This window comes from Lepidothrix coronata, unplaced genomic scaffold (genome assembly GCF_001604755.1).
Source record: "Lepidothrix coronata isolate B3197 unplaced genomic scaffold, Lepidothrix_coronata-1.0 Scaffold144, whole genome shotgun sequence".
NCBI lineage: Eukaryota > Metazoa > Chordata > Aves > Passeriformes > Pipridae > Lepidothrix > Lepidothrix coronata.
The window spans coordinates 1096949-1119881 of record NW_016690324.1 but is presented as its reverse complement, the minus strand read 5'-3'; the positions used below and the strand labels follow the sequence as shown (position 1 = coordinate 1119881).

Below are 22933 nucleotides of genomic sequence, written 5' to 3'. Positions count from 1 at the left end.
AGACCACGTTAAATACTGCTATTCCTGGAAGAGCAGTAAAAAGCAAAACAATAAAAACATTTTGAATTTAATTTTGAAATAAAATTTCTAGAATTGGTATTAGAAGCAACAGAATTTGGTGAGGTGGTTTGGGGAGGGTTGTTTCCTTGGCAACTTTGACAGCAAATGCCAAAATGAATGGCTTCCAACTGGCAGAGGGCAGGGTTAGATTGGATATTAGGAAGAAATTCTTCCTTGTGAGGGTGGGGAGGCCCTGGCACAGGTTGCCCAGAGAAGCTGTAGCTGCCCCATCCCCGGAAGTGTCCAGGTTGGACGGGGCTTGGAGCAACCTGGGCTAGTGGAAGGTGTCCCTGGCCGTGGCAGGGGGTTGGAACAAGATGATCTTTAAGGTCCCTTCCAATCCAAACCGTTCTACAACACTGAAAATTTTGAAGAAATTGGGCAACACAAATTTCTGCCAATGGGATGATATTTAAATGTTGACATATTTTCCTTTCTATCCCATATTATTTGCAGTGGACTGGAGGAAGAAGGCTTTGTCTCTGAACACAGAATCCACAGCTTTCTCCTGCCTGTCTGAGATCACGAGGTAATTTTCCATTGCCAGCATTAGCCTTAGCAGGACTTTTCTCTCAGAATCCTTCTGTTGAAGACAGTGACATTTAATGAAGTGAACTGATGCCCTGAGCAGTCTGTAGTGCCCTTGCTGTCACACGCAGTGCCTCGTGCCTTCTGGGCAGCTGTGCCAGGAGCGCTTGTACGGTGTCAGAAAAATGTGCAAAGACTACAGATGTTTGTCAGCATCTTTCTACTGATACAGAAAATTTTGGAAAAGATTATATTGGGCACTCCAGTTTCCACCTCTTGCTTCCATGGCAGCTCCCACCTTGGATCAGCTGGTGTGTATCTGCCTACCTGGAGAGTGAACTCTGTTTCACTGAGGATTTTACTCCTTTGCTTTCTTGTTGCAAGACCCAATTTCTTCTGCTCTCTTGGGTGGTAGAAACCATCACTCCCATTATTCCCCCTACACTTCCCTACAGTGCCACCCACTAGTGTTGGCTTTTGGACTCAGCTATTCCCCCCAAGTGTTTTTCTGGTTAACGCTATTGTACACTTAGATAATTAATTGGGTTAATTATGCTTGGAAAAGGGTTTCAGGGTGGAGATCAAACCAGCTCATCTGCAGCTGGTTTGTTGTGCAGTTCATTCTCTTCTTGAGAAATTTTTGACCTGAAGCTTAGAGGCAGCAGAGGAGGGAAACTTCCATTTTCTACCTTTCAAATGACGAGGGGAGAGTTGTGCCGTGCGCTGTAGCGTCAATCAGTCATCACTGAGGTGGCTCTTGAGGACTTCCTAGAGCAGGTGACTCTTTATTATTCAAAGGAAAGAGGAGACACTTTGCAGTAGATCCTGCTATTTGCTTGTTGCTATAAAAAGACTGGGAAGGGGAGGTGGGGAGAAATCTGTTCTAAATCCAGCTGGTACCAGCTCAGCCCTTCAGGGAAGCGCAACGCTTAATTTCTCTTGTATTTCTTTGACCCAGTTAGCATTGCACAAATGTTCCTGATCACAGGACTGTCTAATCCTCTCTTGAATCCTGCTAAATTTTATCTTGTTGACATCCTGCAGCAATTAATTCCAGGATCTGACCCTGCACAGCAAGAAGGCTGTTTTTCTTCCCCGTCTGTTTGTTCCAACAATCCAGGTTTGAGCAGAGGCAGCACAGAGCCAGCATCCAAGGTAGGGATGTCACCACCCCTCCAGGACTGGGAGCAGCCCAACACCTCTGGCATAAACCATTTTCTCTCCTACATACTTGCCATCAAGGAAGAAATAACAAAACATTCAGCTAAGCTCAGCTGACTTGCAAATGTCATAATCCACCACCAGATGAGATGTGGCAGTGTCCCTGCTGGCCAATTGTGCTCCTACTGTGCGTGACCACCCGCTGTGCACTTGCTGATCCTGAGGGGAAAAGCCACTGCAGGTGTGTGAGGCACAGGCAGATAAAGCATTGTGGTTTACACACAGTTTTTGCTAAGCTCAGCTGGCTGGCTGGGCTTTCAGCTAGATTAACTTAAAAGCAAAGATGAGAAATGGTTGACAAACTGCTAATGCACACAAATAAATAAACTAATAATCTGATTTCCCTCATCAGCTGCCATTAGAAATCTGTGCTTTAAATGCAGCAGAAAATTATTCCCATTACAAGCCCATTCCAAAGCACTTAAAGGCTCCCTTTGATTTTAAATGGCATTTGGTCAAATTTTATGTAGCAACTTGCTGGCATTCTAAAAATGTCCATTTTTTCTACAGCTCCTCACAACAGTCCTCAGAATTGTTGCCTCCAGGACCATTAATTCCAGGAAAGCTGCAATTGCCAGGAACAATATCTCTGTATTTACACAACATGCATTTTGCATCAGCTCTAACTCGTGTCAGGCAAATTGGATTATACTTGAGAATCCCAGAGCATGGGGAAAGACCACGAGCTCACGGTGTGGTGCTTCAGGGGTCATCCCTGCTGTCAACTGTGGCCCACATAAGTGGTGCCAGCCACAGAACACGAATGGGCTCTGGTGAGCAAGGCAAAGAGCTGTGCTTTAATGCTCTGACTCCTCAAACACCAGCAGAAAAGCTTTCAGCCATCATTTCAGATCTCTATTCAGCCCCTGGTTACAGTTGCAAATCCAAAATACAAACCCCCTTGCCATTAATCACATTGCTGATGGGACAGTCAAGGTTTTGTTTCAAAGCTAAGGGATTCCTGCTTAGTCATTAAATGCAGTTAAACTTCATTCTACATCATTTATCATTACTCTCCACTAAGGAAAGCTTAAAGTTAATTAAAATATGCCCTCAATTAGCAATTAGGACCAAATTCAGGTACTTTAGGGCAGGGGAAAAGCCTGCAGCACCACACACAGGGCCCCTGCTTTAAGCAGAAGGATTCTGTGTTCTGCCTCAGGCCCAGGTCTGGTCGCCTTAAAAGGTGGGAGTTTTCTTTAGAGCTTTTAAGAGTTGGATTTTTTCTTAAATCAGAAACAGCTGCTTTAATCCTAACTTCAGAGTTAAAGGCCTTTTTAGAAACTGGTTTCTCTAACCTTGCTTACACACCCCCTGCACCTCCCTGTTCATGTGCAGCCCCTCGATCTGCTCCATCGTGTCCCTGCTCATTACGATCCCTCGCTGAGAGAGCCCCAGTTCTGATCTAGCCCTGCCTGGAATCACATTGCACTGCCTGATGTTTTAGTTTCTGATCAACTGTGTTTCTGGCTGTCCATGTGGACACAGAAAGGCCCCTCCTGGAGTGGGTGAGTGTTTCTGTGCTGTGGCTGCTGTTGGAGTCTCTGAGTTGTTTCTGCACTGCACAGATCTGATCCCTGGATCCCGTTAGTGAGGATTGTGGAGCTGTTGCTTCATAGAATCATAGAATCATAGAATCGATTGGGTTGGAAAAGACCTCCGAGATCATCGAGTCCAACCCTTGGTCCAAATCCAGTCCATTTACTAGATCATGGCACTCAGTGCCACGTCTAATCTGCGTTTAAAAATCTCCAGGGATGGTGAATCCACCACCTCTCTGGGCAGCCCATTCCAATAAGAGCTTAGTGCAAATAATTCTGACAGAGTATTGGAAACTGGATCTTGCCAGTGGTCCATCTACTCTGGCAGATCAAAGACCACAAGGAGCTTCACACATACAGGATACTCTGACATAATAGAAATCTCCCTGCATTTTTAAAATCAGGTTTATAAAGCCTTAGTCTCATATTTTTTAACTTCCGTGATCAGCTTTATGTACTTTTATGATAAATACTCAGCTGTGCTTTTGTTTTGCTAAGTTTTTGATCTCAGTAGTGTTCAGTAGTGCTGAGTTACAAAGAGCAGTTATATGTTCTCTAAGATGTAGCCTTATCTCTCTGTAAGTTTTAGTTTCATTCCCTAACACCTCTAGGAAAATTGAGGTTTTATCTACATTTTCCTATTGTGCGCTATTTCACATGTTTTTAACTATCCCTTAATTTCTTTTCAGGTTGAGCAGCTTTAATCTTTTTAGTCATTCTTCATGTGATTTCAGGGGGTTGTTTATAGTAACCAGAAGTGTACTTTCTGAAACAGGCTGGTGAACAGAAGGGGACCAATAGGAAACAGAAATAGGGTCTGTTTCTGGTGTGTAGTTATCTTAGAGTTTGGACTGATAATTGCCAGTGATTGAGCAACAGCCTTCTCATTTAAGGTTAATTGCCTTGTCACTAAAATGCAGTAACTGGCTCTGTAGGCAGTTCCTGTCCATTGCAAGGGACAAAGGGACCTTTACACATTGAAGATTCATCTGCCTGTGTTATCAGTTCATCATGTTTAGTTAATTCTCTCTATGTTTCTTCAGGGATTTTGGAGGGCTTGATATAACTCACACGAGTGATTGTATTAGTATTTTACAGTTTTAGTGATTTTCTTCTTACAGGAAAAAATATCGGTAATTCATAATACATTTTAAAGATGGTTCTTCCTTGCACAGTCTGTCAAAACTCGATTTGCAAAATTCATTAAATGAATTGGTATCAGCTATGCTTGCAAACCTGAATGGCTAGAAGGAACCTGCTCAGTATCCAATTTTCTAGAGGAAAGGGCGGGTCCCTCACCAAGAGCTGCAGGATGACTCTGGAACCTAGGCTGGGAGTTACAGGGGGTATGTGTGTGAAGACTGGGTTGTTGTTGTGTTCCTGTTTTGTTTTTCTCCTTTCTTTTTTGAGGGTGATAAATAAATGCCAAACTTTTACAGTAAGCATATCTAATTGTTTTTAGGCCTAATAGCTTATGGAATAAGAACTTAGACTTAATATCATATTTCTACTATAGTAATTTTTTTAGTGTGGTTCTCACTGTATTTCTCTACTTGCAATAGTGTAGTAGCTGCAAATTAATCTCATCATACACAGGGATTTCCACATTGATTTTCATATACATCAGCTTCTTCATGACTTCTTCGGGCAGGTTTATGTCTGGTTTAAGTTCAAATAAGCTTATATATCAGCTACAAAAATAAGTTATATTACTTGTATTAAAAATAAACAGTGCAAAAATAGAAGTGGAAAATATAGTAATTGATGAATTTATTAAGTCAGATTAATGAAATCAGTATCTCAATATTTTATTATCTGTACCTCATAATCATTTATTAGAGATGTTTACAGTTAATAATAGAGCAGGTTTTATTGTTTAGAAACTGATAATTTGAAATATAGTCACTAAAGAGGAAAAATTAATGTCATAGGACAATTGACTTCGTTCTGTGCATTATATTTTCTGCCTTGCTCTATGCATTCCCAACCCTTTGTAATTCACATGGTTTATTCAATAAATGTTGTTCTTATATAGGTTCTTGGGCAGATCGCTCACCTCTGCATGAGGCAGCCAGTCAAGGACGTCTTCTTTCTCTCAAGACTTTATTGTCACAGGTAAAGGCTGTGTTCTTACAGTTATTTATTTTTAATGTTACTTAATTTCTCAGCATAGATTATTTATGCAAATTTTTCAAAGCAATACACGTAGGAATTTTTCATATTAAAATATATAAGTTAGTATTTAAAATATTTCCTCTGTATATTTTAAAGTCTCCCCCCCCAAAAAAAAAATTACGAAAATTGTGACTAAATGTATGTTAGTCTTCCCCTCTTGCATGGTATAAATTGTTATAGTTCCACTGCTTTAAACTCCTTTGAATAAATAGANAGGCAATAGTGTCTCAAATATTCACATGGAGGAAATTTAAATGGCAGCAGAGCAATGAGGACAAGCATCACTTAAACCCCAGTGTTTACCTGAGAGAGGAGGCAGAGCAGGCTGGCACCTCCCAGGTTCAATTCTTTCCATCAGCTTTAATAAATGCGGGATCCACCTTCACTTTTGTTCTTGCTGTGTGGTTCGTTCAAGAACAAAGCTGGGAAGCAGTTCAGCTCCATAGTGCTAATGAGTTTCAACAGGAGAAAAAATATTTGAGGTAAGAGATGTGAGGATGAGAAGCTCAGACACTCTCACCTTTTGATCCTTGAGCATATTTACACTTGTGTTAGTACTGAGCAGAAGTTGCCTTCTGATTTAATCTGCTTGAGGGTGGTTTGGAAATCACTTGTGAGTATTTTTATAATTGCAGCTTTCCAATGCTATTTCTCATCCTAGCTGCTGTTGAGCAAACAGCCTGGTCCCTGTGCTCTCCACTGTGCCAAAACATTTGTTCCTAGTAGTTGTAATAATTAGGCTGGTATTGCTTTGCAGTTTTCTCACCTACTTCTCTTGGCTGGCTATAAGAGAGTGTGGCACCAGACACAGGTACGTGAGTTTGCTCTGACCACAGGATAAAGTGCCAAGGACAGAGAGTTTCTCTGGATGGAGAAGTCTCTGTGTGGCAGCAAGGGATGGCCTGAGTATTTGCCCATCACCCCCCACTGGGACCACACAGCACTATAGGAATGGTTCTTGTCCTACAGACATCCCATGTAGCAATAACAACAACTGAATTGTTTTATATATGTTATGTGCTGGATGTTTGTGACATGCACATATGTTCTTTCCAGGTTTCAGTCTTGCAGGACCAGGCAAAGCACAGTCAACATCATCAGCATGGTCAGGTAGGTGAGGATACAGAAGCACAGCTATGTAAGGAAACACAGAAATTATTAATTTACATTCAGGTCCTGTGAGCACCAGCCCAGCATCCCCAGGCTGCCCCTCAGCCAAAGCTCCTCTTCTGAGCCTGCAGAGATGTGTGCACGCTCACGGGGCTCCTGCATGGGGCTCCTCCAGCAAATGGTGTGCAGCCTGGCTGTGACAGTGCAGAAACCAGCACTATCCCTATTTCTTTACAGCTGGCTCCAGAACAGCCACAGGACTGGCATGGCAATGCCCACCCAGGGCTCCTAGCTCTCCTCATGCCAGGGGTAGTTCAAGGAGTAAAGGGAACAGAGTTGTGCCAGGGCAAGCAACAGGAAAATCCCCACCCAAAGAGTTGTAATATTCTCCATGTTGCCCTTCCAGAAAGTCCTCTTAAGAGACTTCTTATGATTTTTAAGAAATATTTCTTTATGCTACTGTGTTAACAGATGACTCTCCAGTGGGGCTCTGGTGCTGACACAGGGATCTACGATGGGTCTCCCAGTAAATGCAGGTGTCAGAGAGAGCACATCTCGTACTGTCCGAGCATCAGCCAAAATGTTCCTTTCTGGATAACTGTACCCAAGTGTGAGCAACATCTGGCTGCTTGGCATTGGTTGGAAAACACTGGTATTTCCATGTTCCCACAGATCACTTCTTCTCCAGCACAGATGGGGTGTTTGTGCTCTCCCCAGCTTTTCTTCATGTTCAGGGCAGTTCTAAGCAGTAGGTGGGAGGAGATGCTTTATGAACTGTTGCCTTTCCAAAATGAGAACTGATTGCTGTTTCCTTAGCAGATGAGACTCTGAATTGTCCCTTTGTCCACAGATGAGGGATATGATGGGTCACAATAGTCTGCCTGACTCGCATGCATGTTCAAGCCATGTTTTCTGTGTGAGGACTCCAGGGAGAGCTGCTAGAGCACAGGGTGGTTATATCTTGGGAATAAAATTATTCTGAGCAGCTTCTTCTTCACACTTCAGCAATGGCTGGGAGCAAACAAGCTTTTATCTTTGCTTCTTTCCAGATGCATCTGTGCTCTGAAATCCAGTTATGGATCGTGGCTTTTTTAGGTACCTGGAAAGACTCGAAGTATCTCTGCTTAGTGGAGACATCACCCATCACATTTTTGTCAAAGTGAGAAGTTTCTCTCCCTTCTTTTTCATCTATGCCTGCAGTGTTGAACAAACTCTGCTTTCTTACAGAGCAGTGCAGGGCTGGGTTTCCTACCAGCCTCCCTCTGGCTGAGGATGCTGATAGCTCCTCAGTGTTAATGGACACAGGGCCATTTTCTTTCTGACTGTGGTTACTCCCTAAAACTGTTCCCTCATCCCTTCTGAGATACTTAAGCTCTGAGAAGAATGCTTCTTTCTGAACAGGTCTCGGGGAGGGAAGCCTTGGAAGACTGAACACTCGTGGAAAACTGTTTTTCCCTGTGGCTTTTTCTTTCAGGGTTGTGGGATGAAGGTCATCATTTCGGCCAGAAGAGCTGCACTGTGAGTAACCACTGCTGGCACTTTTACCATATGAAGAAGCCTTGGAGGAGCAAAGGTTTCCTGCACAGGTGTAAATCTGTTCCAGGGGGTCCTCTCTGGACCAAAAGTCGGCTTCTGCAGGTGGGACTTTTCCCAGTGGCACCACATTTGAGATTAAATTGGTCAATTTGCATTTTGACCTCTCCTGTTGTGTCCCCACAAGGGGTGGAGAACATGACATGTCTTCAAGGGTCTTCAGGGTCTTTCTGTCCTGAACCTTATGTCTGCTTTCAGGAAGGGCTGGGAAGGTGGGTCTGGCAAGGTGGCAGATGGACTGAATGTAGTCATCACTGGAGTACAAGTCTGGGCTGGCTGTGGTGCTTCCAGTGCGCTTTGGGTTGTTGGTTGGATCTTCCATCGCTTCCTCGTGGGTTTCACGGATGGTTGGGAGAGGCTTCGAAAGACTCAATCTGATCCGGGGTGCCATGGCTGCAAAGAGCAGAGCAGGCATGATCAGCATGTGAAAATCAGCTGCAGTAAAGAAATTCTGGGCTTGTTTTTGTGAAGTCCACACTACCTGAGCCACGTGATGGCTTCTTGTGGCAAACAGTGCAGTTTACAAAAACTGCGTTTTAAAAGTCTGCTGGCAGTGCTTTTATACCCATGGCTTCATAAAGAGCTTCATAAATGTACAAAAGACACCAAGTGATTAAGTACAGCAGCAAATAAAAGGCTCATTAAGGAGATCAGCAATGATGCTCCTCCTGAATGCAAGGGGGCACAGCTGGAGAGGTGTGGGGCAGGGGCACGAGCTCATCTCGCTGTCCCTGTTGTAACAGCAAGGCACAAACTACTTTCCTTATTTAATACTCCACATGTCTGTTCACTGTAACAGGGCTCTGACTTTACCCTGTGTCCCAGCAGGCAAGAGCTGAACTCGACAGGAGAGGAGCTGACCTGCCCCTGTTGGGAGCACCATGTAAGTAAAGCAGCCTTAGAGCTGGTCTGTTCTAGAAGCTGTAGGTGAGACTGTACAAACATGGTCACTTTTGTCTCTGCCAGGGGTTCATAAACATGGTTGTGGGTAGTAGATCTTTCCCTGTGTGCTTACATAGAGTCAAAGAGATTTAATTCATTTCTTTTATATTCAAATAGTCATCCTCAACTTTTTTTAGGATGGATTTCCATCAAAATGCTCCCACTACTCAGTCAAACAGATTGAATTACAAACATTTCAGTATATTTTGAGCTGCAGTGTTTTCTAACTGTACTGATTACTTTTTTCCTCCAAATGCTCTCCCTGCACTTTGCTTATCTCCCCTTCTGGCAGCAATGACTACATAGCCTGGATTAATTTTTTTTTTTTATTGCTTCCCCCAATGAAATTTGTATGTGACTAATCTGCCGACACAATATAGCTTTGTTGTGTGATTAAACCAAAAGTGCTTTGCTAGCTATTTTAATGCCTTGCTTGTCATTGCTGCAAATAAATCTGGCTTTGTTGAACCTCCCTGCAAAGCTGCAGATCATACACAGAGTACAAGTGAGCAGCTCGTGCCGAGCCCAGGGCAAAGCTCCAGAGTGCCCATCCCTCCCCAGGCTGCTGCTGGCTCTTACTGGTTTTTCTCAGGTGCCACTGGTAAAATCAGCCAAGCTGGGACTTGATGACTTGAGAGCAGGAGACGCTTGTTTTAAACCTTATGGCCTTTTTATTATCCTTTTTTCCTGCCTGCTTCTTTTTTCCTTATGTCTTTATGCCTTAAGCACAAGGCTTGTTCCTTTGCCTTCCCTCCCACCCCTTGTCTGAGCTCGGCAGTGTCAGGGTCTGGGCCCGGTGTTGAGGGTGACAGATGCTCCTGAAAAGGGGCATGGGCACGTTGTGATAAATCACAATACAGCTAATCAGTAACTAAGTCCTGCCAACATACCCTTCCTTTGCAAGGAAATTAAACTACCTATTTACTGTAAAACTCTTCCGATGGGATGGATTAGTTCCAGCTCAGATCCCCTCCACCCTGGGCACTGTGCTGACATGGTCAGGGTCACCTTCCTGCCAGCACTCCTGGAGAGAGAGCAGGACCCCCTGCCCTGCAGCTTTCCCTCCACCACGCCTTGAGCATCCCTGGCTACCAGCATCCCGGGGATACCCAGCGACACCCAGGACACAGCCCACAGCTCATGCGACCCCCTCCCCTTACCTGTGTGGCTGCGGGGCACGGGTGGCTGTTGTCTCCCCTGGCTCCACGGCTCTGCCCTGCTCTCTCCTCCCTGTTTTCAGCACAGGAGATGTGCTGTCTAACACTAACCCATGCGCCAGCTCCCTGCCTCAGTCAGCTGATCCCGCTGCCTGTTTTGTTGCTGTTGCTAAATATAACCCGCTGGCTGCCTGCCCTGCCCGAGCCGCAGCCGGCAGGCGCCGTGGCATCGGGGCAGGCAGGGCCATCCCGGCCCCGACAGGACTGGCCACCGCACAGCCCTGCGGCTCAGCTCCCTGACGATAATTCCCCATGTGGAAGGGACCGCGGTGCCGTGGCCGTGTTGCAGGAGGGGCTGCCTGCGCTCCGAGCTGGGGTGGGAAAAGAGGAGCCGTAGTACCTTCATGTTCTATTGCTGAGAGGGGAAACCTCAGGATTTGGGGCTGCTTTTGCTCCTCTGCCTTACTTTGTGAACGAATTTGTGCTGGTTTGCCTGAGAGACAGTGGGTGTTTGCAGCATCGTTATCGCCGCTCTCTGCTCTCCGCCGTCCCCACTCCCACTCTGTGCTGAGCCGCACGTCCCTGGGCTGAGCCTACATCCATGGGCTGAGCCTACATCCATGGGCTGAGCCTACATCCATGTCGCTGAGTTCCACTGTGTCATCCACTGTGGAGGCACAGCAGGAGCCGGCCCTGCCACGGCACCTCCCTGGCTCTGCTCCCCTCCTCCCACTGCCCCCGGCATCGCCCCCGTTCGTGTTTCGCTGAGACCACACAAGTGCATTACGGCAAATTGCTCTGCCAGGAGGACTGGCAGCATCCGACCTTGCGGGCCCCTTGGCAGTAGGGATTTGCCTTTGTTTTCTGGCTTATTAACATGCTGCAAACTGATTGCAATTCTGGAATAACCCCAGTGTCCCTCTCATAGCCTTTACTGCAGCACCACGTTGGGTGGGGAGATGAATAGTTATGTTGCAGCAGAATCTTCCTTCTGTATTTATTTCCCAACACTGTCCTCAGAGGACAATAGCCGCTGCTCCTTCCTGGGGAACAGCCACAAAACATCCCTGTGTGACCCAGGCCAGGGAGTGTGACTGCATTTCTGAACCTTGCTGCTCCCCACAACACCTGTCCTGAGGCACTGTGAGGGATGAAGAGAAAAGCAGAAATCCTGGATTAAAAATCACTGCTTTAGTTTTAATGCAAATATTCTCTGTGTTACCAGCACTCAGGCTCACATTGGCTGTAACTGCTGATTTGGTCACCCAAGCCCACGTTCATCATCCAGCTTCCTTCTTTACCTCTGGTGGAAAGAAATAAGCAGCTCAACAGACTTGTGCACCCCTTTAGGGTAGGATTCAAAGCAGATTTTTTTTTTTCTGGAAACAGCCATTGCTTAGCATTTCAATATAACAGGTGTGTAAGCTTAAGCTGTTTGTCTGGACTTCTGCTGCCAAAAAGCTGAAGTTAGCTGAAATGACCCTCAACCTCCATGCATTAAATTTTCTAACAGCAATGATAGCTGGGGTCGTGCTGTAGTAACAAGCTTGAATTTTTCCTTCTTGCTTGCAGGCAACGTAATTGCCATAGAAAGGAAAAAACCCTCAGACCCCAGCTTCTCCAAGCATCTGCAGTATAAAGCTCAGGAAAGCCATTTTGTGAGGAAAATGACTGATCTGGAAAAAAAATTCCACGTGTGCAGATATGCATGGACACGTTCTCTTTAAAAAAAGTCTTTTAAGGTGCTTTCCCCTCCCCTGGAAAGTCTGTCCTTCTAGCTGGAGGTGTCTCCTTCCCAAAGGTCTCATGGAACAGATGGAACTGGGGCCATCCCCCACTAGGGATGGCAGCAGCTCTGAGAGGAGCTGCATCAGGCTCAGGGTTGGGATAACAAGTGTCTAACAGGGTCAGGGAATCTTCTAAAGCTTTTCTGTATCATTGTCCCTCGGTGTGGTTTTGGTGGTGTCCAGACAGGGCTGTGGAGACCTCGCACCCCTCACTTGAGGTGCTGCCCAAGAGCCTCCAAAGTGATCAAGGTCCTCATGAAATGTGCTTAGGTAAGGTATTTCATTATCAACTCCCCCTTAAAATATGGGTTTGCAATAAGAATCCCTTTTATCTGTTAAAATTAGTTTCTTCCAGGCGTCTGGTTTTGCTGTAAGAAAATTACATTTGTCTGAATTGCTGTTACTGGAATTGCTCAGGATAATGGCAGTATAAATTATTTGTTCTCTGTCATATTTTTTACATTGTGGATGATATGAAGGTTAAAATATAATTTAAAAAATACCAGATACAGCTTAAAAAGTAGCTGTTATTAACCAAATATTATATACCTCTTGGGTTTTTTTACCTCAACCACAGCCACTCAGTTTCCTCTTTCAACAACTGGGTGCTCAAAAAATGTTAATTTAAAATTAAAAACAAGACACAATTTTGAATGCTTGTTGCAAAACTGTCATAGGTGTCTTCCAGACACTTCTGAAGATGGTTCTGGTTCAATCATCCCTGTCTCCTCTACTTATTCTCCCTGAAAGCGTGGTGAATCAGCATTCCTGGGTGCATGAAAACCATCACCAAATGGGATTAATGGCAAAAGAAAACAGCCACAGCAGCGGTGCCTGAGCTGCAGAGGAAAACACCAGTTGTTAGTTCTGCAGGGCTTGGTTGAGTGTCTGAGATACAAATGCTGACGGTTATTTTTTGGTTTGGTTTTCTGTTTGTTAGCTTTTCTTTTGGAATGTTTCCAGTTTTTGGGAGAGCCTTGTATCCAAGCAGTTTAGCAGAGTTGGGTAAGTGTAACTCTCCTTTGGGCATTTTTGAAGTTTGTTGATGTTTGGATAAACAAAGCAATTAATCTTTGGGAGCCATAAATGGATACTAGAGTCAATTCCCATTCTTGGTACTTTCAGGAAAAATGCCCTTTATGTCAAATGGGGGCTCTGGGACAGCTCCAGCACTTCTGGCTAAAGCCAGCATCCACCTGATGAGGCACCAGCCCTGCCAAGGATGCTTCATAAATAATGTTTGCTTTGGGATATTGCAAGGAATATTTATTTTGGGAGGGGGAAAAAAATCAACTTATGCTTTCCAAAATAGTGAATCTGTACAGAAAAGATAGAAAAATAAAAGCTCCTCCAGCCTGGTTTGACAAACCACTACCCCCAGAGGGGCCAGGGGAGCTGGGCAGCTGTGCTAAGTTCACTGCCTGGATGCAGGTTGTACCTGGTGGCACTGATGTGACAGCTCAGTGATGCCACAGTGCTGCTCTGCTCATGCCTGGGGTGACACAGCTGAGCCCTGGGCAGCAGTAGCAAAATCCCAGTTGGAAAGAAATCCCAGTTTTTAAGCTCCCACACTGGAAGCACTTTGTCTGCTGCCAAAATTGGGCCAAAACAGGACACTAAGCTGAAGGTCCGTTCCTTTCACTTCCTGATTACAAGGCCTCCAAGAGACATTTATGGTACCAGTTCCAAGCTTTCCTGGTAACCATTAGAACTGTAAATTTGTTGTTTTACCCTTCTTAGCCCATTTCTGCCCACTCCTCCTTCCAGAGCAGCAGGAGCAACCCGGTCTAGTGGATGGCATCCCTTTCCATGGCAGGGGGGTTGGAAAGAGATGATCTTTAAGGACCCTTCCAACTGTGATTCTGTGTTTCTATATTTGTCTTTAAAAGTTCAGGAAAGTAAAATGTTTTGACCTGATTTATGCCAGATTCCAGGTGATTTGTGTTCTTTAATTACATCCCCCACCCCATTAACCTCCCGTGCATTAGAGCAAGCAGCCACTACAGTACCAGTGAAGATACTCCCATGAAACATTAATGAGCTGTTTTTGTATCAACCAGGCAGAGCTCGGCTGGAAATGTCGCATCCACAGCTGTTGCCTTGACTGCAGCTCACACCGTAACTGGTGGTGGCTGCATGTGCAAACACTGCCACTGGTGCACACAGATTTCCGGGGAATTACTGGGTATTTCTTGGTCTTTTGCAGGTGAGGAACCGGTTGCTGTGAGGGCTGAGTGACTGCAGTCACCACATGGCTTGTTTGCAGAACTGAGCTCTCCACCCGGCTGGGTGGGGCCCTGCTGGGAGCCTTTGCAGAGGCTTAGGGTGATTTAGGCACTCGGTTTTCTTGGGATTTCAATTAAGCTTGGAATATGGCTCCTGGGAGCCTTCACTGGGAGTTTCTAGGCCATGCCAGTGTCATGGCTCCATTGCCTCTCATTAGCAGTGGTTGCCCATGGCCAGCAAAGAGAGAGAGAGGTAAAGTATTTTGAAGTCTCAGAAGTGCAAACTGTGGTCACAACTCACTGGCAACTTCCCCTGGGAATCCGGCCCAGGGTATTTATTTAAAACAATATCAATATTTTTTAGTTGTATTATTACTGGTCTGCATATGGTTATATTGTATCTTTATATGGACACATTTTTTCATACATTATTTTAGATTTTATGTGTATATATGTATATCCCGAAGTGCCTGAACGCTGGTGTGGATTTGTCCCTTTGGAATGTACCCTGTGAAGAGGCTGGAGAGCTGAGCACTGTCAATTGTGGCAGGGCTTGGTGAGGACACTGCGCTGCCATCACTTGAAAAGCTTCTCCTACCTGGGGTCCCATCAGACCCCATGTCCTGCCAGCAGCCAGAGTCACCTGAGACAGGTTTATCTTCTCATAGCTGTTGTATTTCTTTAATAGAAGATTTAAAAAAATTAAATTACAACCATCAGTGAAAAACCCTGCAATGTTGCTGGTCTCTAAACTTTCCTCTTTTTAGAGAAGCTGGGCTGTTTTTAGATGCCCTAAGAACTGGCAACCCCAGAAAACAACTTAATTCTTGAGCTGGTTTGGGCAGTGGGGCTGATGATGGCTCTGCTTCTCCACAGCTGCCACTGTCTGTGTTTCTCTCCTGCAGGATCCCTGCTTGTTCTTCAGCCCCCAGCTGCTGGTAGGGCACAGACAGTATCACAACAGCATCTTCAAATACATCCACGCTGTGTTGGGAACTGAGCCGAGCGGGTTTTACTCCATCTGGTCCTTCCTGAGACCCCGGGATGCAGACAGCCCATCTCACCAGATCAGGGGATTTTTCACCCCGAGACCGAAGTCCAGCGACTGTTTCATAACCGTACTTCTTGTGCCGTGCCACCATCTAGTGGTAACTCAAGTCGACACTCCACATCCCAGAGGTGCAGCAGCACCGCCAGAACCCGGGTGCTGCTGGGGGCTGCAGGGATGCAAAGCGCAATTTCCTCGCCTGCGGCTGGTGGGGACACTCTGCTGACGAACCATAAAAACCAGCGGGTTAACTAGGATGAGGTTTGTGCCACACGTGCCATCCTGCTCTGCTCCTTCCTGTAATGAGTTTTTAGAAGTGCCCTTGCACTTGATGCCGTTCTGTGGCTCCATGGCCTCGGTCTCTGCTCGGCTTTGGGAAGCTGCTGATGGGGGAGGGACTGCGGAAGGGTGGGGGGGAGGGCAGGGGGAGAAAGCGGAGCCAAGTGATGCATGTGGACACATATCCACCTGCACACACGCAGCTCTCATGGGATTTCCAGGCATTCATCCCCTGGAAGGGCTCTGCAGCATTTTTTGACCCCTGTGGGCAAAGCCCAGTGTTGGGCCAGAACCCCGGGTGGGAGCCTGGAAATCATCCTGTGCCCACCTTGCTGTGGGAAAGGGCAGTCAGGTTTGCATGGCACTTAGGAAGGGCTACACTCTGCCTGGTGTAGTTGAGAATAACCTCTATAACTGCTTTCCTGGCCTGGAATTGCTCCTTGAGCTGCCTTTTTTTTTTTTTTTTTTTTAATGCACACACTGCACTGAGCTGGAGAAATGCCTGGGCTCCCCCATGGGCACCATTTATTGCCCAAATCTGAAGAATAGATACAAAGGGGATAAAAGGCTGATGTAGGCCAGGAGAGGAAGAGAAGGCTTCCTGTGAGTGTCATCTTTTGGCATTTCAGAGAAAGGGAGAAGGAGGGGTGTTGGATGTCTGACCCCACCACGGGTGTCTCTGGTGTCTGGAGTATGGACATGAGACCCTTTCCCATGACCCCTCTAAAAATCTCAAAATCTTCGGGTTGTGAAAGCAAAATGCAATTAAATATAACCCTTGTCAATACTGTATGAATTGTCACAGTAAAGGAACCCCAGGTTTGAGCTGGTCTGCTGTTTTATCAGGGCATTTAAGTAAACGACTTTTCCATATGGAAAATGCTGAGGTGGTTTGTTAGCTGATCAAAGAACATGATGGACATAAATGCACTGCATGGTGCTCACTGAATAATCATAGTAAGCAGGGATCTTTCAAATCCTGAAGCAACAAACTTCAATTAGGTGGGAGAGATTCAATTATGCTTTAAAGGGAACCTGGCTACCAGTGTGCAGGATATGGTAGGAAAATGTATGCAAAAGAATTTCATGGAAAAGATCAATTATTTTATCAATAGGACATGCCAAGTGGAATTTACTCATCAGTCCTGAACTGAGCCTTTTAAGGAGATGATACATGGACCAGGATGGATTTCGGCCTCAAGAAGGTTTAAGTGAGTTTGATTAATTTATGTGCAGTTATCAGCTGAGGTTTTGGTCCTGTGACTTCATGATATTTAGCCTTGGATAATGGATGTTGTAACAGCGATGTAGGACTTTGGCAGCAAGTGTATCCCAATCCCACTGCATTAAGATAAAGTTGTAGGAATTAAATTGGGTTTGAATCTGAAGGTGCTGGTTCTTTCTCCTCCACCATCTCTGCATAATATTAATTCAATGAAAAAAGCACAGGGAAAAGCCAAACTTTTTTGCAAAAGAACACAGACATTTGAATTTAATAAATTATAAAATTAAAGATTCTAATTTGTATATACATTTTTAATATACAAGAAATGGCTATTTATTGCAATTTCTGTTAAGGCATATGTAAGTGAATGGAAGTTGCATATAGATATTCAGATGAACATAGCTAATACTGTGCATTGTAGGTGAGTAAATAAGACATTAAATGCATTACTTAATAAAATAAAACATAAAACCCTTTGAGTACTGGTAAAGCACCGTTTCTAGAATTCTCAAAATATCTGAAAGCATTCTATGGAGATGTTGTGAGACTCTAAATATTGAATGGATATATGAATATAAAAAGTGATGCACTCATAATAGATTACAGAAATTTTTAAAGGAATGTTAGTGAAAAAAATGGCAGATGATTGGAGCCAAGGGAACCAGAATTTGTTTGGGATTTTTTTCGTGAGAGGCTATCACATGAATTTTAAGTTTAGACTAGCAGAAAAATGGCAATTAAAAAAGCTGTGTACTTGCATGGTTAGGTCACAAATGCACTGCTTCATGGGAGCACAGTGCTTTAGCTCTCAGATCTCTGAGATGGTCTTTGCAGGAATATATTTATTTATAAGCCTGCTTTAGTTTCTGGGGATTAGGTTACATTAAAATATACCACTTTGTGCTCATTATATCTCAAAATGCAGCACCTGGGCAACAGCAAACTGGTTACAGAAGGCACATTATGATGATGCTCTTGCCCAATTACAGCATTGTAGAGAAGATGAAACGGTTGTCAAAGTCCAACCAAGCAAAACAAAAAAATAAAAGACCAAATTTTCCACTACATGACATGGAACAAAGATCAGTTTGAGAGGAAACCCCCACCTGTTGCCTGAGGCTGCTTTTTGTTTGTCAACAGAGCCCTGTGTTGTGTTTTCCAGTAGGAGTGATGAACATGTTCTTAGGAAACAACCATCATGGGGAACTGCTGCAAAAAAAAACCTTCTGAAGAACTCGTGGCAGCTTGAAAAGAAGGCATCTTTCCTGGTCTGAAGAGACTTAACTTCCTCCCCCCCTCATACAGCAAGACTGTGAAGGGAAAGCAGCTGGTGGCTCTGCTCCATGAGGAGATGGACCATCATGCTCTCACTGTCTTCAGCAATCTAGACTGAAGCTGCTCCTTCAAATATTTCAGTGTTCCCCAAATAACAGCTAGAGAAATATTCAGTAGAATTAAAATGGTGAGAAACAAATCAAATTAAATCTCCAGAAAAAAGTGAGACTGAGAAGGGAGCAAGCCCTTCCTAAATGCAGATGCCACAAGGCTTTGCATCGGGTCTAATGAACACTGGACCTAATGTAGCACCAGACCAGCCCTCTGGGAGGCTGCTCCTGCTCCCTGAGGCAGCAGTTTCCAGCCTATCTGGAAAAATGCTTTTTTTGAGCTGTGGGCACTGCCTCCTGTGGTTTTTCTTCACATTGCTTGGTTGGCTAAGCCTGTTCCGAAAGCTAAGGCAGAACAGAATCTATTAGATGAGTTATCTCAGGCTTCTGGAGGTCAGAGCAATGAGTCTCCCAAGAGAAGAAGACTGGTACCGTCCAGGCAGCAAATTTCTACCTCCCCATCTGCGTAAATCCAGCCCCAACCCCTTTCTATCCTTGGGTTTGTAAGGTTTTCCCTAAGTTTCATATGCTTGGATGTGCTTCTAGGCTATGAAAAAGCTGGGGGTTGTGGCTTATTTTTATTGTCCACAGAACTAAAAGAATATTAACTTGAAGGGGAAAAGATGAGCTTTATACTAACCACATCTGTGTAAAGGAAATGTGGAAGGCAAGAAATACTATGACTACAGGCTGGGAGCCCAGATACAGCTTGTGTCTCCCATGGCACAGCAGCTGGAATGCTGTTGATTTAGACACGTCTTCCTTGCTTATAAATAGCATGGTGGGTTTTTTTTCCCTTCAGTGCTCATTTCTACATTGCTCTGTTTTGCACAGATGTGACCTGACCCTACGCTGTTACCAAAACTTGTCCTGTCTGTAGGCAACCACAGATCCCTTGGCACACAGCTCCAGCAGCCAGGCCATGGAGTGGGGCTGGGACAGGACTCTAAAGATAAGCACCCTTTGTAGGAAAACACTCAGTGTTCCAGGAGTTAAAGTCCGTGGTGGGACTCCTGCTGCTGTGCTGCCAAAACTGCAGGGCCTGAGTTTTACTTTTCAAAACCAGAACAGATTGTTGCTTGCGCTGGCTTCTGCTTCCACATCTGCTGCCACGTCTGCTTGGCCCAGGAGATGTTTCCCAGCGCTCTGAACTTTTACCAGGCCTGTTATGCTTCCCTGTCTTCATGGTCTTTGGTGTAACTCCCATCCCTGCACTACCTGAGCTGCTCCAATTGTATCACCTCGGTGCTCTGTAAGAAGGGGCACTTGATGCCAGCACACCAGCTGAAAACATTCCTTCTCTGCTCTGGCCAGTATCTCCATTTTTCTTAGACCAGGTGTTGTGCTTCAAAGACTTCTGGCCACAGTTCAGTCCAGAACAGTCCCACATCTAGGTGCTGCAAAGTCTGAGGCACCTGCAGGCTCTCACCTCCTTTCCAGCAGGAATGGCATGTTTGGAAGAGGAGACTGGGCAGCTCATTCAAATCGTGGTGGTCGAGGGCAGAAGGCAGGGTCGCAGGGAGCCACGTGTGGTTCACCTGGAAAGACCTGTGAAGCTCTTTGCCAGCAGCCAGACCAGAGAAGAGCTCTCACATTGCTAGAAACGCAGCACATTCCCAGTATTTGTGACTGTGCATACGGGCTTATTGATGGCACCACTTCAAACCAAGACTAGCTCAGGCTGCAGGATGAGATCTTATTCTCAGACTGGAAAATTCTGAACTGGGAGCCATCAGACCTACCTCCTGCTAAACAGAGGATTTCAGGGAAGCCCTGGGCTCTGCAGGAGGTTTACCAGCAAAGAGGAAACAAGTGGAAGAGTCCCAGCCAGGAAAAAAACTGCTCAGATGTCACCCACAGCAGGAACCAGTCCATGCTCCCTGTCTTGGTGGTATTAGAGCCAAGCTGAATTCATATTCTGTTCTCCAACCAGGAATTCAAAAAGACCTATGAAAACCATGATGACCCTGAGGGGAAAGGAAGTACTCAAAGGGTTGTCAGGTTATACATCTTAAAGTTTCTAGCAGACCTGGTGCTGTGAATACACGTGTGTGTGTTTGTGTAAGGGCACAGCAAACAGTTGTTCACTTCTGCACCAATAAAGCTCTCCTAAGGAAAGCAAGATAATACAAAATTATTTCCTTGGAAAAAACCTCAGCCTATGGGGGGGAAAAATAATGTTTTTCTTAACAAAGCACCAAAGAAAAGACAACAAGAATCCAGTCATCTTTAAGTTAAACAGAATGTGGGTAGAAAAAAAATCAGACCAATAAAAAAAGCACCAACCAACAACGATCACTGAGGCTGTTGCATTACAGGAATTTAAAGACTACCAAAAATATGGATAATTGTAAACAGAAAGAGTAGGATGTTGTCAGTCCAAGTTGGCCAGATCTACCCTACTAAAATGTCTTGCGTGCATCCAAAAGTTTAGGAGAATCCTTTGAAACTGTTTATGGAAGTATGTAAACTACTGTTTGCTGGTTTTTAATTTACACATAAATATAGGGCTACAGGATTTTCTATATATTATCTAACACAGACCCGGTTCAGAAAGGTACGTGAGCAAATGCTGAGCTGTGACCACAGAGGCAGCTCTGCCAAAGTCATCAAACTGAGCCTGGCACATCCTTAGGTACCTTCCTGAACTGGGCTGTGTTAGTGCCGGGGTTTATGCAATGCACAGAAGCATCACAGGATTGCTGACCACCTGCTTGTCAGTGTTAAGGGGATTTATTACAGCTTGGGACTGCTCTCCTCCATACTAAGTGTAACTCCCATTACTATTCCCAAGCGGTTTTACACAGGCATAGAAGACTTAAAAGAGCCCATAGCCAAGAAACTTGCTAACCTGGCCTAAGTATTACGGTTTGTTTGGATTCAGTGGAACACTGTGGGGATATTGCACTAATACTCTGCCGTACCCTGTACACCTAACCTAGCCATCAAACTGCTCAGGTTAGCATTTATCAAACAATCTGTCATTTCCATTTATAGTAGGCTTGAGAATTTGGCATCTCTGCCATAGCACCACTTTGATTTTTCCCCATTTTTAGTCTCTACGACACGGGCAATACTGTGATGTTTGTAACATCTCTATATTTTAGTTTATTTTCCTAAGAGTCTCTTTTTTCATTTTCTCAGCAATCAGCTCCTGAATTCTTTGATTCCTTGTCCTTTCATAAGGTATCCTCCTCCGTGTAATGATGTTGTGCTGTGGTACTTCGTTATCCAACCCATCAACTTTGTAGGGAACATCCACTGCATTGATTTCTGGGTGCTCCTCAGTTGCATTGGAAGGGGGTGCACGTGTTTTGGGAACCTGAGGAGGGCTGGTGGCAGACTGGGTGGTGGACACTCCCACGGGAGGGCTGAGGGTTGTCAGGAGCTCCTCCTCAATGACATTATTCTTATTTACATTAGCATCGGTTACATTGCCGTCCTCTGTTATGTTGCTGTACATGTTACAGGACTTGCAACAGAGCTTATTGTAACCAGGGATGGAGCAGTAACGAGAGAGAACTTCCATGCGACAAAACATTGACTTGTCTCCTTGACAATGATCTTCTGAAAGAGAAAAAGGGAACAGATAAATAAAGAGCATCTTCACATTAATCAGAAAAAGAAACACAGCTGAAGCTTTGGCAGTGGGCAGAGGGTTTGATATTTAAAGTGGGATGTGAAACTGGCAAATGAGCCTTCTATAAGCAGAAGCAGGATTAATATTAAACCTAAAACTCAGCTCACTTCAAGGGCTGCAAAAGCTGATCTGAACTGTTTGTACCGGCCCCATCCAAGCTCTAGATCATAACACTCAAATTTTTGGCCTCGCATTCTGGAAGTGCTGCCCTGAACACAGTGCAGCCACAATGAATTGCCTTCCTGTCTTGGTTGCAACTTCAAAACACACTGATAGTGCTGTGTTGTTAAAACCCAAGAAAGTAATCAGGGTAAGAAATCTATTTTTCCCCCTTCACTCCTTTTAATGTTTTTCTGCATCCTAACAGTTACAGTCAGGTGTAACTTGTATTTATCTGGAACATCTCAGGAAAGTCTTATTTTGATGTGTACCGAATTAATCCACCTCCCATTGGAGTGATATTTTCACCAGGTACCTCTACTCTCAAAACAACAGCCTTGCCTCAGCATGTCCCTTGCTCAAGAGAAAAGCAGTGCATTTATCATGAGGCTTTTCTCCCCCTCCTAGAAGGGAGCTGATATTTTTGGAACAACAAACTCCAGCACGATGGAGCCGAGCCAGTCCATTAATAATTGGGAGACCCGGCAGTAACAAGTCCCAATTTTTGTGTCACTGACAGAAAAACTGTAATAAAAAAGAAATAATGACAATCAATAAGCTTTAAGCTGCCTATAGCTGTTATGACAATTTGCACTATAAAAGAGGTGTTACAGCAGATCCTGATCTTGCTGAAATACAGGTGGCAAATTGTGGGCTGAGGCATTAAAGCTGAACTGGTCAAACAATGCTACTGCCTGAGAAATATAAATAGAAGCCTACTCAGAGGTTACTCAAGCCCTTGTGATTTCTGCTCAGAGGAGGTAGAGGACCATATGCATTGGTGGCAGATGGATGGTGAGGGGTTAGCAGGCTCCTTGGAGAGAAAGCTACCTGTCCTCTGTCCTACATACACACTCC

General features: G+C 44.8%; 2 protein-coding genes across 2 annotated transcripts in view; both read right to left on the bottom strand.

Annotated features, from left to right (window-relative positions):
* Positions 1 to 5745: 5745 nt before the first annotated feature.
* LOC108503665 lies at positions 5746 to 10575 on the bottom strand. The gene is made up of 2 exons (XM_017827837.1): positions 10331 to 10575; positions 5746 to 8621 (listed from the first exon to the last, which is right to left on the bottom strand). The coding sequence occupies exon 2, from the start codon at positions 8617 to 8619 to the stop codon at positions 7630 to 7632; it is 990 nt and encodes a 329-aa protein (XP_017683326.1). The 5' UTR covers positions 8620 to 8621; positions 10331 to 10575; the 3' UTR covers positions 5746 to 7629.
* Positions 10576 to 17128: 6553 nt separating this feature from the next.
* ADAMTS2 (ADAM metallopeptidase with thrombospondin type 1 motif 2) overlaps positions 17129 to 22933 on the bottom strand; it is a 173761-nt gene continuing 167956 nt past the window's right edge. Inside the window, exon 22 of the mRNA XM_017828007.1 lies at positions 17129 to 21843. Within this exon, the coding sequence (XP_017683496.1) occupies positions 21380 to 21843 (464 nt within the window). The 3' untranslated portion in view covers positions 17129 to 21379. The remainder of the gene's footprint in view (positions 21844 to 22933) is intronic.

Excerpts from the sequence above, each read along its gene's own strand:
- LOC108503665 (XM_017827837.1), bottom strand. The coding sequence starts at position 8,619 with ATGGCACCCCGGATCAGATTGAGTCTTTCGAAGCCTCTCCCAACCATC.